At 42.9% G+C, this 16811-nt stretch overlaps 1 protein-coding gene across 1 annotated transcript in view; it reads left to right on the top strand.

Moving 5' to 3' along the window:
- LOC141110072 (coiled-coil domain-containing protein 63-like) overlaps positions 1-16811 on the top strand; it is a 195977-nt gene that overhangs the window by 149146 nt on the left and 30020 nt on the right. The window contains exon 14 of the mRNA XM_073601296.1: positions 5679-5772. Coding sequence (XP_073457397.1) covers positions 5679-5772 — 94 coding nt within the window. The remainder of the gene's footprint in view (positions 1-5678; positions 5773-16811) is intronic.

The following is a 16811-nucleotide window of genomic DNA, read 5'->3' as shown; positions in this document are numbered from 1 at the left end:
TTAAGTGAGATAGCAAAAAGAATAGCAAAGGTCACTTTAATAAAGGCTTGCAAGACAAAACCTCTGGCTACCAGTTACCTCTTATTAAGCACCCTACTCATACATTACACATTCACAAAGTAATGTAAACTAAAAAAATACCCATTTAGAGTCCAAGGATCAATCAATGCAATGGAAGCAATGCCAGATCATTATTAACTTCGAATTGTAAAAAACTTGTCTGGACACAGCAGTTTTATTTCTTTTTTATCACATACCATGTTTATGTTATGTGAATGATACTTCGCCATGAGCAACGATAAAATATTGTGCTAGCCTTTGAAAGAGTTCATTATCCTGCAGTGTTTGATGGTCCGGCAGTAATGATTTATGAAGCTTAGAAGTTATTGCTGTGTAGACACAACATAATTATAGTTTATGTTCAGGCCTTGCACATTTGTGGATCGTAGCTGTCTATGAAATTAATTACATTAATTTTGTACATCGCTGCCTCTTTATAATGTAAGTAAAAATATATTGAGAGTAATTTGCACATGGTTATCGCAAAGTAAGTATTCACAATTTTTTATGGTATTTTACACTTGCTCACTGGTGCAGCTAAAGACTGGCCAACTTCTTGCAAAAATGCTGTTGCAATTAGCAATTGTATTCAATTATTGCTGATGAGAGATGAAATGTTATGGTGAATGCTTACTGGTTGCTATGCAACTTCTCTTTGATTTTTTACATTAGGGTCTTTTTGGGTTACTTAAGAGACTCCACTATATGAAAAAAGTAATGAAAGTAATGCAGAAACTTTATAGCAGAGAGCTTGTAAAGGCAGAAGGTTTTTTATCTTAATGCATTCTATGCATCAAGATAAAAAGCCTTCTGTGTGCAGCAGTCCCGCTCAGCCCCCCCCTAACACTTGCCTGAGGTCCAACTCTGTCCAGCGATGTTCACGAATGTCTCAGCTGTCCGAGATTCTCCCTCCTGATTGGTTGAGACACAGCAGCTGCGCCATTGGCTGCAGCTACTGTCAATCAAAGTCAGCTAGCCAATCAGGGGAGAAAGGGGTGGGGCTGGGGTGGGCAGAGCTGGGGTGGGCGGGGCTCTGTGTCTGAATGGACACAGGGAGCTGTGACTCGGCTCGGGTGCCCCCATAGCAAGCCGCTTGCTGTGGGGGCACTGAACAGGAGGGAGGGGCCAGGAGCACAAACGAGGGACCCGAGAAGGGGAGAATCCCGGCTGCTCTGTGCAAATCTACTGCAACTGTTTGTTATTTGTATAGGAAAAAAACAAGACTTTACAATCACTTTGAAATACCAGTTTTATCTTGCCTGTGCTACAACCCCCGAAAAATCTTTTACTTCCAACATGTGGCCCTTTTGCTGGTATTGTGCTGACAGTAAGCTATGTTTTGTGCTTATTTAAGCCAGTTAAAAGAGAAGTATGGGCAAAACTTTGTTGGCCATACTTCTCTTGTGGGTCACAGGAGTACATTTACTTTCATTCTCCTTTGACCAGAGGGTTGTTGCCGCTATAGGTGAGGAGGCTTCCTGGCATTCCAGTGAGGGCAGAGCAGAGAGCAGTGACTGACAGTAGACGGAGAACTGAGTGATCAGGGGTCATGTGATCGCTCAGTTCTCAGTCTTAGAGACAGTGTGGAACAGCTGCATCTCATGACACTCGTCATGACGTTGCTTTTGGCCTCCTAGACAAAAGAGACAGCTGGGGACCTTCTGGTCCTTGGCCAACTCGATGATAAGCTGGTGGCACTCTGGATCAGATACCGGGCTCTTCGATTGCACTGGAGAGACATGAAAAGTGCCAGTGGGCAGTAGAAGGGGTGGGCGTCCCCTCCTGCCACCTGTAAAAGCAATCCAGCAGATAATCAGCTGCTAAGATTGCTTTTTGGATGAAACAGCATCGCCGGCTAAAAAAAAATGACTGTGGTTATGGCATACAGCTGCAGCCATAACCCATAACGTATATGTATGTGATTTGACATCAAGTAGTTAAAGAAAATATTCTTTACACTGGCTGGTTTGGTTTATTTCTTTCACTCTACTTCTGCTGTCTATTTCTTTTCTATTTTATGTTTTTTCTTATATCTCTGATCTTTTTTAATGGAACTAGGCGAGAGAAATATCAAATGTGGTACAAGTAATTTCTAGGGTTGGCAGCATACATGTGGAAGCATTTGTTTGTAATAGGCTGGTAAAAACAGTGATCTTGAGTAGTCTAATGTAACTTTCTCCAGTATCAGTATAAGAAACAAGAGTCACCAGCACTCATTGTAGATTACAGATACATACATATTTGTTTACAAAATTTAAAAACAGCCAACATTTTGGGGCTGTACAGGGTTTCTTCCTCGCAATGACAGGCTCTGACTCTGGGCAGCCCTGAAACATTGACTGTATTTGACCTATGTGACGTTACACAAATAAATACGTGTGAAGCTATTAAGAGTGCTGGTGACTGCAGTTATTATAAGCACCATGTAGCTCCATCGGTCAAAATGCTCTAAAGAGTGTAGCCCAGAACTTTTTTCTCCAGTCTGATTGTCTTATGAAACTTATCCCGTCTTCAACAATTCCTGTATCATGTTTTGTTGTCTCTGAGACTCTGACTATATTTTGTAGCATGCCCATAGTCTCTGACCTATCTCCTGTTGCATTTCTGCACTTTCTGACAGCTTTCTGTAGCATTACTATCTATAAATATTATGTATAGCCCTTTGATGATGCCAGGGCCTCATTTGAGGTCCCCTATATTATATGTTGACCAGTGACCACCACTGATCTAGGCGCACTATGTGAGTGAGAATGATGGTGTTTATTCATTTTGGGAAACATGGTAGTGCTTGTTATATCCCCCCCAGGAATAACTCTTATTCACCAGAATAAGATTCTCCAGAGAGGGAAGGAGGATATATGTATGTCCCCTAATGAGGCCAAGTACTGATAAGCAAGTAAGAGTGCACCTGGCTGCAGAGTGAAAGTCTTTGAGTGCAAAGTTTAGGGACTTAGGGACTGTGTGTATTGGTAGAAGAGGGTGAATTGTGATGCAATTACATAACAGTGGTTACAACAAGAGAGGTTGTTGCACCTTTCTACACCTGGGTGCTGCCATGAGGTTATAAGGTATGTGTGACCTAGACTTCTGGAGAAGGATAAGAATGACTTTTCAGAATAAGCTTGAAGACATGCACAGTAGATGTTCTGCAAGGATTGAAGCTATGGCACCGCCACTCAGAGAGCCCCAAAGTGTTGTATGTGAAATTAGGGAAACTGAGGGGTCTCAGCGATGTTAAAGAGGATCTTCAGTGGCCCCAAAATTTTTTTTAAGTCAGCAGCTACAAATACTGTAGCTGCTGACTTTTAATATAAGGACACTTATCTGTCCAGGTATCCAACGCCATCCTCACCCAAACCGTTTTTTCACCAGTTTTTGGGTTCTGGACGCTGGCATCCTTACTATGGGAAGTTGTGAGTCCCAGTGGCTTCACAGCTGCCTTCCTACTATGCAAGCCCCGAGCCGCGTTGCAATTTGTTAATGGTCCTGCAGCTTTCTGGGACCTTTGACAAGTCCCAGAAAGCTGTACGGAAAGGGGAGGAGCCAAACTTCTGCTCGATTCACCTGGTTTTGACAGGTACCCCCTCCCTCCAAAAAATTGGCATCTGAAGATGTTAAAGGGGGGGGGGGGGGGGATGGACCAAAACTTCCCCTTTTGGGTGAATTTCTGCTTTAACCGCTTGCTGATCAAAGCACGCCGATTTACGTCGGCAGAATGGCACTGGTAGGCAAAAGGTCCCCTTTAAGAAGCTGTGTCACGGGTGTGCGTGCGACCGTGACCGCAAGTCCTGCGGACTCGATGTCCACCGGGTGCCCGCAATCGTGCCACGGAGAGGAAGAACGGGGAGATGCTTTTGTAAACAAAGCATTTCCCCTTTCTGCCTAGTGACAGGACAGAGATCACTGCTCTCTGTCATTGAGAGCAATGATCACTGTCCTGTGTGTTGAAGCCCAGCCCCCTCACAGTTAGAATCACTCCCTAGGACACACTTAACCCCTTCACCGTCCTCTAGTGGTTAACTCCTTTACTGCCAGTGTCATTTACACATGAATCAATGAATTTTTATAGCACTGATCGCTGTATAAATGACAATAGTCCCAAAATAGTGTCAAAAGTGTCCGATCTGTCTGCCATAATATTGCAGTCCTGATAAAAATCGCAGATCGCCACCATTACTAATTAAAAATAAAAATGCCATAAAATGATCCCCTATTTTGTAGACGCTATAAATTTTGCGCAAACCAATCAATATACGCTTATTGCGATTTTTTTTTTTTTTTACCAAAAATATGTAGAAGAATACATATCGGCCTGCACTGAGGAAAAAAATATTTTTTTTATATACCGTATTTTTGGGGGATATTTATTGTAGCAAAAAGTAAAAAATATTGCGTTTTTTTTTCAAAATTGTCCCTTTTTTGTTTATAGCGCAAAAAATAAAAACCGCAGAGGCAATCAAATACCACCAAAAGAAAGCTCTACTTGTGGCAAAAAAAGGACCCCAATTTTTTTTGGGTACAACGTTGCACGACCGTGCAGTTGTCAGTTAAAGTGACGCAGTGCCGAATCGCAAAAATTGCTCTGGTCAGGAAGGGGGTAAAATCCTCCGGGGCTGAAGTGGATAAAGTAGAACTATAGACAAATCTGTCCCATTGCTGAGATTTACCTTCACTTCCTGTCACATAGCCAAACAGGAAGTGAGAGGAAATTCCTGCAAATTAAGGAAATTCCTTGGGACCCCCAGGTCACCAGAACTAGTGTCCCCGTTGGAAGATTTCCCCTCTATTACTTTTCTGGGGACAACTCAAAATTTGTGATTTTGTTTTAGTTTCACTTTCAATGATAATGGTAAAAATGGCAAATAGAGAGGATGAATCTCCGTAACGGGGACACAGGCAGCAATAAAAACTGACATAGGTTGTAATCACTCTGCATTCTATCTAAAACTAAAATAAACATTTTTGCCTTTAGTTATACTTTAAGTAAATCCACTCAAAAGTTGAAGCAATGCTACCTGAGGAACATTCAGATGTTCATGTATGTATTTCAGCTGTCTATGTATTGCTTGCCTAGGGTTAAAAAACGTATTTTTATGCATAGTCTGTAATTATATATATATATATATATATATATATATATATAAATGTGCATGGGGCAGCTGTAATGGTTGTGTCTTGCTGATCCTCTTATCTTTCTGCAATTCCACTAGACAGAATCTGTCCTAAAACCATAAGCTCTCTGTTGTCTCTAATTACATTTAACACCCACAGTGCTCTTGGTAGCCACAAACCATGGCAGGTTGGAAGCACCTTGCTAGCAGTGGTTATTATTAATGGAAAGAAAGAGGTACATTTTCTTTCAGTGAATAATATGATTTGGTTATGCTGACATATCCCCTACTGTTTCATGTAAAGTGTGAATTTTGCTAATAGGTCTCAAGATATGAGTTTACTAAATGCTACATAAATTATTAGCATGTGGACTTTTTGCACCAGGTGGTGGAGAAAGGTGCAAAAATGATTTATTTGTCAGTGATGTTAATTGAGCTGCACTTTCTGTGCACTGCTGTTTACAATGAATGCAGCTGATGCTTGTCCCTTTCTGCCTGTCTATCCAGAGATGAATATGACAGTGACAGCGAGTCCCCAACCGCAGATGAAGAAGAGAGACCTCTGACGGTGGTAGAATTGCGAGAGAAAATCACGAGGAGGGTAAGATGCATTATGTAAACATCACATTTCCCACAGGTTACCCACAATTAAAAATAAAACAGCTTTGTGAATGTAAGGTTCATAACAAGATCACACTGTTTTATGTCATTTATGAATGTACATTTTATAGTGATCCCCGAGGGTTTTGAAACAAAAGGAAAATCTTGCAATGTGCTAAACATATAGAAAGTGTAATAAATTATAATGTAAGGAGGATAAGAAAGTATGTTAGGTTTAACATTGGTACATTGGTTTTAAAGCAGACCTTTCCATAAAATCAAGTTCCACTTAGTACATCAGGTCTCCCATTCACTTTAGAAATTGCACCTGATATACTGTACTTACCTTGGCAATGCTACCGCACTGAAGAGGGTGACTTCGCCATCTGGTAAGATCCTGGGAATTCTGAGTGTCGCAGATTTTTGCATAGGTTTAGGCATAGATTTCTCCTAGGCACTGTGGATGCACGTAAACTAGGTAAGTATATTTCCTAACTTTTTTCTCAGGTGTGTATTCTTACATGTATCATGCGGTGATTGAGCAAGAGGGTTTCCTGATGTAATATGTGGGCCTTGGCTTTTAGTGTCACATTTGTTTTAATGTATAAAAGTGTTTCCAGGCTACAGTATATGAAAGAGGAATAAATGCTTCTTACTTATGTAAGAAAAATGCCTCTAACTATTCAAAAGCACATTATATTACTGTAAGAAAAATGCCCATTATATCTGAGTAGCCAGGATTAGGAAATATGGGGAGGGGGCGTTCTATAAGGAAGGAAGGTATAGTGGATATTAATATCCTGTACAGCATGGGTGCTCAACCTGTGGCCCTCCAGCTATTGCAGAACTACAAGTCCTATCATGTCTTTGCCTTTGGGAGTCATGCTTGTAACTATCAGCCTAGCAATGCCTCCTGGAACTTGTAGTTCCGCCATAGCTGGAGTATACAGTAAAACACTTGTCCCACATATCATCATGCAGAATTTTAGAATTTTATGGCACACCGCAGACAACACTTTAGCATCATGAACTGGACATTTCATGGTTTTCTTATAACAGTGCTTTCATACTTTGAGTGCCCCACTATGTTCTTATGTTCTACAGTTTTTGGAACATACCTCTGTTACTTGCACCCACACATTGAATTATATGTCTTATGCTTGCAGATGCTAGTGCCACTGTGCCATTAATATACTCAGGAAAACAGAGATGCTGTTTTTTTTTCAGTATGTTTATTTGGTTTTAAAAATATAGAAAAACGCAGTTAGAGTAGCGGACGCAGCTGCCAAGTCATTGAGTCATTTATACATAACATATACAGATAGAAATAATTATACAAAGGAGTAGTAACAAGTACACAGATATCAGTGTTACGCATAGGGATCAGGGGTGGGTGAACGGTTCAACTTTAGTTGTTTGGATGTTCGGCGAACATCCGAACAAACGGGTCATTCGACCGTTTGTTTGGCCCCCGAACCAACCACAATGCATTGCGGCGCTGAACAGTGCATTGCAAGCCCTGATTGGCTGAAGCAGTGAAAGCTTCAGCCAATCAGGGCACATATCACTGTCAGAGTGATGATTGGACACTGTCATCATGACTTTATCCAATCATGGCTCATTCCCGCCCCACAGTATAAAAGTAGTCTTTCAGTGGCAGCCATTTTCAGTGTGATTTCGGCGTGGAGAGAGCTAGAACAGGGCTCTGTTCAGTGCTATTAGTTAGTGTGCTGTACTGTGCTATTTTGCTTCAATTGTCAGTGTAAAATATTAGTTTAGTATCTACCTCTGTCTAGTGATAGTGTGAGTGTAGTGAGGGAGACCATCATTCAGCTTTACATAGTGTGCAGCTAGAGTAGGGACAGCTCAGATAGTTTCACTGTAGTGAGACTGTGTCATTCTACATACATTAGTGTAGAGTAGGGACAGCTCAGATAGTTTCACTGTAGTGTAGTGAGACTGTGTCAGTAATCTTTACATTAGTGTAAAGCTAGAGTAGAGACAGTTCAGAAAGCGTCAGTGTAGTGACGGTTGAACACCATCTATTTGATTGTTTTACTGCCAGTTTAAAGCCATTTACTTCTGTGTGTGTTGCTGCCAGTTTAATGCCATTTACTTCTGTGTGCGTTACTGCCATTTTAACGCCATATAGTTCTGTGTGCGTTACTGCCAGTTTAACACCATATATTTTTTGTGTTTGTTACTGCTAGTTTAATGCCATATAGTTCTGTGTGCATCACTGCCAGTTTAACGCCATATAGTTTTGTGTGTTACTGCCAGTTTAACTCCATATAGTTCTGTGTGCGTTACTGCCAGTTTAACACCTTATAGTTCTGTGTGCGTTACTGCCAGTTTAATGCCATATAGTTTTGTGCATCACTGTATGTTTGGCGCATTATATTGCAGTATATTATAGTGTATCCGTGAAGTGTGTCTGTGTAGTGTGAGTACTCAAACTAAAGTGCACCAAACACCACTTTACATTGATTAAAGTGCATCTACGTACAGATTTCCACTTCTTCTTTACATTTTCTTATAAGCACCGCCCCCTCCCTCCCAATAACGTCTGGGAGGACAACAAGGAGAGGCAGACGTTCCCTTGGCACTGTAAGGGGGCCAGCAACAAATGTGTTCAGTGAGTTTGCCCGTGCTATCCAGCCACAGCATGCAGAGAAGGTGGTGGAATGGCTTACTAAACCTTCCTCATCCTCCTCATCCTCTGGCACGCAAGCAGAGACAAGTGTGCAGTCCCCTGCAGTTGACAGAGTGGATAAACCTGCCTCCTTGTCCACATCTATTCCTGCCATAGCCCCAACGTCAGCCATTGAGGAGTCAGTTGGGTTATTTGACCACAGCGTCAGCCACTTGCCCCTTGATGATGCCCAGCCATGACTGGATTTAGATGTTGGTTCTGAGGTTGAGGATGACAGGAACATGAGCCTAGAGAGGGGGAGGAACACTGGTAGACAAATTGGCATTCATGTTCCCCAAGCAACGTATTGCCAAGTTGTCTCCAGTGGTAATGATTAAGATGGAGGAGATGGAGATGATGATGATGAGGTCACTGATGCGACTTGGGTGCCAGATAGAGCAGGTGAGACGGCACAACTCCAAGGAGGCCGACATCAAGAAAGAGTAGAGAGCAGCCATCCTATTCCATCACATTCTGCAGCTGTTATCTCCCGGCCCACTCTCCAAAGCTCAGCTGTCTGGGCCTTTTTCAGCACATCTGCAGCAGATCGCACTGTTGCTATCTGCAAATTGTGTCTCAGGCACATCAAATGTGTCAAAAACACCAGCCATTTGGGTACCACCTGCTTAACAAGGCATTTAATGTCCAACCACTCAGCCAAGTGCAAGGCAAGTACACCTAAAAGCCACACAAAAGGGGCACAAATCTGTCCCTCCTCCTCCTTACCCACTTCAGTCTGCCCCTGCAATAGAGTCATTACCTCTCTGCAGCCTCCACTGACAGGGATGATAGTAAAGCACAAAGTGTCCCAGGTCCTAGCAGCACATCTGCCAGCAGCACACCACCAGCTGTAGACTGTAGCTGGCAAATTTCTCTGCCCCATCTGCTGCAGCGGAAAAAAAATACAGTCCCTGCTACCCACATGCCCAGCGTCTAAATGCAAGCTTGTCAAAGCTTTTGGCTCTCCAACTTCTGCCTTTCAGCCTGGTGGATTCTGCCTCCTTCCATGAATTTGCACAATGTGCTGTACCACAATGGCAGGTTCCCTGTCGCTTCTACTTTTTACGTAAGGCTGTTCCATCTCTCTACCATCACGTGGAAGGGAATGTTTTGGCATTGTTGGGCAAGGCAGTCAGCCGTAAAATCCACCTTACTGCTGACACATGGTCCAGCAAGCATGGGCAGGGACGATATATTTTGTTCACAGCACACTGCTTGCAACTCGAAAGGATGCAGGACAGGGCTCGGTGCTGCAGCTTTTTGTGCCCCCTACATCTCCATATAGCTGGTGGTGATGATGCCAGACCTGTGAGCTCTACCCCCTCCTCCTCCACCGCCACCTCCATGCCCTCCTCTGCATAATTGTCCTATGAACATCAGGTATCCCCTAAGCATTCAAAGGGCTATTTCATGAGTCAGGCTAAAAGGTGCCATGCAGTGCCTCAGCTGGTGTGTTTAGGGGACAGGAACCACACCGGAGCAGAGATTCTTGCATCTCTGCAGGGACAGGCCCAGAGGTGGTTCACACCACGCCAGCTGGAGCCAGGAATAGCTGTGTGCGATAATGGCTCAAACCTCCTGTCCGCTCTTAGACAGGGAAAGCTGACACATGTATCATGCATGCCACATGTCCTCAATTTGGTGGTGCATCATTTTCTAAATACGTACCCAGGGTTGCAAGATGTCCTAAAGCTGGCCAGAAGAGTCTGTAGCCATTTCAGGCGGTCATACACAGCCAGTGCTCGGTTGGCTGATATTCAGCGGGAATTCCACCTGCCCGAAACCGCCTGATTTGTGACATGCCCACTAGGTGGAACTCGACTTTGGCAATGCTACAGTGGCTATACATGCAGCAGAGGTTCGTCAACGAGTACCTCTGAGAATACGACACGGCGACAGGCTCGGGCTGCCTCGGCTTTTTTTCCCCACGCCAATGGCTGATCATTAAGGATGCATGCACTGTATTGTCACCATTTGAGGAGGCCAGGAGGATGGCAAGCTGTGACACAATCCCAGTGACACAATCCCTGTTGTGTTCCTGCTGGGGCAGACTCTGCATTGCATTGCAGACAGGGCATTGGAGGCAGAGCAGCAGGACGAAGAGTAGGACTTACTTTCCTCTGAAGGCCCACTTTATCCAGACACAATCATTCCTATGTCACAGAACACACAGGAGGAGAGAGGGGAGGAGGATGAGAAGGATTCTGGCACTTTCATAGGCTTTGAAGAAGAGGAAGACATGCATTAATCTGTAAGCTATGGCTTTCCAACCCCAGGACCCTTGGGAAAGGAAGGAAGTTCCAGATGCTGTCATCCTGAGTGACCCCAAGGAGTCTGCTTCTCAAGCCTTGGCAAATTTGAGGCGCATGGGCAACCTCATGCTTCAAAGCCTGCGACAGGACCCAAGAATACGTGGCATAAAAGAGAAGGGTGATTACTGGTTGGCAACACTCCTTGACCACCCTTATAAGGGGAAGGTCTCAGAACTCATCCTGTCCCCACAGAGAGTGCAGAAGATAAAATCTCTTGAGGACACGTTAAAAAGAGGATTTTATTGAATGTTTTTCACTGCTCATTTAAAAATAAGTTTTTCACAAACTTTTTTTTATTGATACATGCCCCCAGGGCAGGACCCGGACCCCTATAACCATTGTATGCCCAATTACTTGCATATAAGCCTTCAAAGTGGGCACTTTTGATTTTTAACATTCGGGTCCTATTGACTTTAATGGGGTTCTTTATCCGGGTTCGAACTTTCGCTGTGTTCGAAAGTTCTGGTCGAACCGAACAGGGGTCTGTTCGGACCATGCCCACTAGGGATCAAGGCACTAACCAACTTTCCATCACAGATGCTAGTTTTTCTGCTTTTAACCTGAACCTCTGAAAGTATACAGTATAATATCTAGAACTACAATTAATTTTCCTTGGTCTGAAGTCTATGTTCATTTTGAGTTTTATGGACCTTGAACTGTTGGCCAGACCTTCTGAAGCAGAATTTATTTATAATTTCCATTCTCCCTGCAGCAGATCAAATATTTTTCACAAATGGTACATACAGACAATAAAGAACATTCACCCAATACCATTTACAGTTAAATCAAGGTGTGTAGGTAGGTTTGTTGGCCTTCCCTGCTGACTGATTGCTGAGCTTGTTCAAGGGAACATTCCATCACCTGGAGTAGATTTTCCTGGACAGTCACTTTGCCTCCTTTTTTGACAAGCTGGCACCAGTAGTGGTTCCCCTCCCCTATCCTTTAGCACAATCATGCAAGTTCCTCTGATTGTGCAACAATTTTTGGATATACAATAAGATTGGTGACCAGCCTAATATCTCTAGACTTCTTAAGGAGTTAGCGAATAAGTCTGGCAGTCATATCTTTCTGTCGCTGCTCCTAGACAAAAATATGTTCTGAGAAAAATGAAGGAAATGTCTGGAATGCCCTAGTTGCAGGAGGTTATGAGATCAGTAATTGGTAATTTAGCACCTGCCATTACAAGTTGTCAGGAAAGAGATTAGTAGAAAAGCAGTGGGGGACAGTCATTTTCCATACCTGTTCTTGGATTTTGTTGATATAATGCACTTTTTAGTTTATCACTGGATTACTCATATTTATTCATTTTGTTAATTTCTATATCATCTACATAATTTACAGAGCTTTACCGAGAATGCCAAACTGTCCAACTGTATGAGTTCTTTCCCCTATTTATACTAGTTTATATTGTACTAGTATCCCTACTACAGTCATACAGACATATATCCGGGCTCTCATCAAATTGAGTGGATGCCAAATAACCAACCCCCTAAGCATGCTGAAAAAAATCCAAAGTAGCAGGAGGAAACAAACACAAAGAGAGCATAAAAACTGCATGTGGATGTTGTCTCTGGTGGGATTTTAACCCTGGACTTTAGAGCAGCAAGGCAAGATTACTAAGCACTTAGCTGCATTCAAAATCAAATGTTTGTATATAGAATGTCCCCTAGGAGCAACCAGCAGCTATATTTATATCCATCTTCTTGCAGCAATTACAGTCAGCTTTAGTATATAGAGGGTTCCCTGGAGTCTGGGACGAAACCCATATAACTACAGACTATAAAGCCCAACTGCAAACAATTATTTTTTTCTTATTAAGGGCTACCCCCATAGGAGACACTGATTAGGATGGGTCCTCTGTTCTTTGCCTCAACCTTTTCCAAAAACCCCAGCCCCTCTTCTATACCAGATTGAGTGCACAAACACACAATATCACAGGAAATCACTGATAGTGACTGCAGGACCCAATCAGGGTTACATAGTTACATAGCTAGTCAGGTTGAAAAAGGTCCATCTAGTTCAACCTATAAACGGGAAAAAGAAAGAAAAAATAAATATCATACAATCCCATATACACAATCCTATACCCACAGTGGATCCAGAGGAAGGCAAAAAACCCAGCAAAGCACGATTCAATTTGCTGCAGCAGGGGAAAAAATTCCTTCCTGATTCCCCGAGAGGCAATCGGATATTCCCTGGATCTACTTTGCCTATAAATGTTAGTAAGGTTAGTAGGTGCCAGCAGCCTGAGAGTGATTGTCAAGAAGGGAAGGGTAACCCCTGGAAGTCGTACATCTATGGTGTCCTACTGCGATGAATGGAATGGCAACCTCAGCCTGGACTCCCAGCCTGGACTTCGACCAGGCTGCAGGTGTGGCCTGGTTGGAGTCCAGGCTGAGGTTGCCACTCCCATAGGTGTGAGCAGCCTATTGCATTAGGGTGTGCACCCCAAAGCTCATATACATGTGTGTGCATGTGTATATACTGACAGTGTCAGTAGAGCAATGGACGGTGTCAGTAGAGAAGTAGACGGTGTCATAAGGGCAGAGATTGGTGTTAGTAGGGTAGTTGCAATTTAGTAGGGCAGTTACAATATTATTTTTATTTTTTATTTTTATTTTTTTTTAGGAGAAATAAGAAAAAAGGAGATTTTTTTTTGGTGAAATATCAGTGGTCTAAACATTGTAAATATGCACCACACAGGGTGATTAGGGTGTGCTCAGGCACACCTGGCACACCCTGTGCGCCCGCCTATGGCCACTCCATTCATTGCAGTAGGACACCAAAGATCCCAGGGGTTACCCTTCCTTTCTTGAACCTTTGCAGGAGCCAGGATGGGCTCCATCCCCTGTCAGCACTCTAGCAGCAGCTGCGGATGCACTGTCCACGCACCCCCTCCCTATCGAGCCTGAGCGGCCCACACACTTTTCCCAGGTCACTGAGTGGGATTGTAACTGGGTTAAGTTAATCAAGCAATTAACCCTTTAAGCTACCACCATCTCCTTCGGACCAAGCAGAAGGAAACTCGTAATTTTAATTATGATTTTAGAATAAACATCTGTAACACACACTGTCACCACAGACAGCTATATTCAGAAATTTATTGTATACAGTAGCGCTCTTCAATAGACAGGGATTTGTTTAGCTTGCATTAAAAAAGTCTTAAATGCAGTTTTAACACTTTTCAGAATAAGGTTTTAATAATGAAAAGGTCAAATTGGTGCAAATAAAAGATTTACAGAAAAAAGGGGTGTTTTAAAGAAATAAAGAGATAATACAGCAACAGAGAAATAAAACAGAGTTGAGAAGGAGAATACTTGCAATGTCCTTGGGTTTAGCAGAGTTCAGTTGATGAGTCAGGTATTATAGGTTCTAAAACTTGACAGATGTTCCTGATTTGATGGTACATGAAAACTGTCAAACTGTCCTGGCATTCCTTTTTTATTTGGAATCGAAGGGGTGTTGACAGAGACAATCTGACCAATTAAGCACCTGAGGGGTGAGTGCTGGGAGGTCTCTACGTTCATGACCATGTTTGAGATACAATTTTCGATAAGTATTCATACCTCTGAATATCTCCAGTTTACAGCTTGCGAACCAGCAGATTATTATCCAGTGTGAAATTTGCTTCAAAACAATATATAAATATGACAGGTTTCCGATGTCTACTTTACCTAGGAGGAATAAGAGGTGCCAGTGGTTCCCCATATGGTTTGATATAGGGGTGTCTGGACTTGAAACGTTACAAATTATCTGAGGAAGATAAATATGTCCATATTATGGCTGTGCTATTATTATTTCAGGAGTTATGAAACATGCTGAAGATTCAGAGTTATAACTGCTAAACTGTCTGCACTTATGTGGATTGAGCTATTTACGACCGCTATCTGTTAGTTCTCTGGATTGCTCAGCTTGTGAGAGGGTGACAGTTTTATTAGGGTTTCCAGACTTAAATTGTGGTTTGGGTAATGGAAAGGTCTGTGTGTCTGATCAATAGATTGATAAGGTCCTGGCCTTAGTTAACAGTTTGTGTATTGTATGACTGAAGGAAAAAAGGAAGGGGGGGGGGCAAGGTCACTGTGGTATGCCCTTCATATGACAACATGGCTGAGATGAGCCAAGACATGACAAGATGTCTGCTACACACACTACTATGTGTTAGCCCAGTAGGCATGACCATTACAAGTACCCAGTAGTAGCTGGGTAGCTATATCAAAGAAAACAGGCACCAATCCAGGTAATAAAGGCAAACTTAATATATTGTCACACAATATGGTTGGTAACTAGGCAAACAAAAAAAGGAATCATCATGGTCATAACACAATTTAGCATACAAAATGATTAACAGTATGGACTAGGCATGAGATGACATTTGGCCTCCAAATCAGCATAAACATTAGCAAGGCCACCTCAAGTGCAGCAGTGAGCAGTTGTAAAGTTTAATCTACCGTGTGCTAAAACTAAACTGCCAGAGTGCATGTATGGAGGTGATGCTAGTCCTAGACCAACTGGGTAAGCACTGTCCAAAAGAAGGGGCGAGGCAGGGGAACAAAGGGACTTGCAGAATAATTATTATGGGAGGGGCAGTTCTTTGAGATGTTCTCCTGACAGCTATCATTGGGGCCTTTAAGAGTGTTGGTGCACTTAACGACAGTCCCAGTTAACCTGTATGTAGTATAGGTGCAGTATAGTCACGGCAAGGTGACAAGGTGCAGGGTAGATGTGGTTCAGATGCAATATGGTATTGGTATAGGTACAATCAAGGTTTGGAATAAGTGAGATATAGAATGCAGTATTGGTGCACTAGGGATTGGGTACACTTGGTGTCCTGCTCTCAGTTTCTCAGTCTCTGCTAGCAGTATCAGCAATGGGCAAATAGCCCTCTCACCAGTCCCCGTGATGCTGTAGTGACCTCTCGCTGTAGAAGGGGGGCCCCCCCTCCGTTTTCTCCCTGAAGGCCTCCATTGATCAGCAGTGGGAAGCAAACAGTGAGTGGATACCTTAGTCCCCCTGCGCAAGCAGTGCAGGTGCTGTGAGGTGGGCAGTACTGTGCTGCCCCCGGATGTCCTCATTACCAGTCTCAGCCTTGCATCTTCGCTGGTATGGTCTCCCACTGGTAGGCAGACAGATGTTCTCTCTCTAACTCCCTCAGCTCCAAGAGGGAGAACCTTCCCTGACAGTTTTATTAAAATCATCTTTCACTCCTTCTACAGTGATTAGTGGGATCTGTATAGTAAGGAGTCAATTGTGCCCATGATATGGCTGCCATCTCAAACTACAGCTCAAAGTTGTCTTGAGCCCTCCCCCTGCTGGCCAGGGGAGAATGGTGCAGCATAACATCAATATCTCAGTAGAGGGAGAGAAGAATCAAAGGAAATTGAGTTGATTTACTAAAACTGGAGAGTGCAAAATCTGGTGCAGCTTGACATGGTAGCCAATTAGCTTCTAACTTCAGTTTGTTCAATTAAGCCTTAACAAAAAAAAAAACGGAATCTGGTTTCTATGCAGAGCTGCACCAGATTTTGTACTCTCCAGTTTTTTTGTAAATCAACTTCAATGTCTCCTTCTCCATATTGCTGTAGCCCATCACCTGGCTACAGCTAATTTAAGAGAGGAATTTAAACTCCTCTCAGTTCTATTCTGTTTCTGGAGAGATTTTCCTTAACCATTTCTGTACAAAAAAAGTGGTCTTTTTTTGTTGTTTTTGAAGAGATTTTCCAACACATCCTGTTTGGAAATTAGGGTAAAACTCCCCAGTAGATGGCCACAAAAATCTGATACAGGCTCTAACCCTTCTTCAGTCTGTTCAAAACTTAATGAGATGTTTTGGCTGGAGTGGGGCTGTGCTTTTAGCAAATGCCTGAGAAGAGAATCCTCTGCATGGCCTGTAAGCTCTAATTTTTAGATGAAAACTACAAACTGATAACCAGCAATTTACATGTATTTTTGAGGGATGAGATTTTATTTATGTGCATTTGATGGCTGTGTATGAGCACTGTGTGTTTCCAGTAACAATTCCATGTGTTGTAATTCTAG

Source organism: Aquarana catesbeiana, linkage group LG10, assembly GCF_042186555.1.
Source record: "Aquarana catesbeiana isolate 2022-GZ linkage group LG10, ASM4218655v1, whole genome shotgun sequence".
Classification (NCBI taxonomy): domain Eukaryota; kingdom Metazoa; phylum Chordata; class Amphibia; order Anura; family Ranidae; genus Aquarana; species Aquarana catesbeiana.
This window is presented reverse-complemented; position numbering and strand designations above follow the sequence as displayed.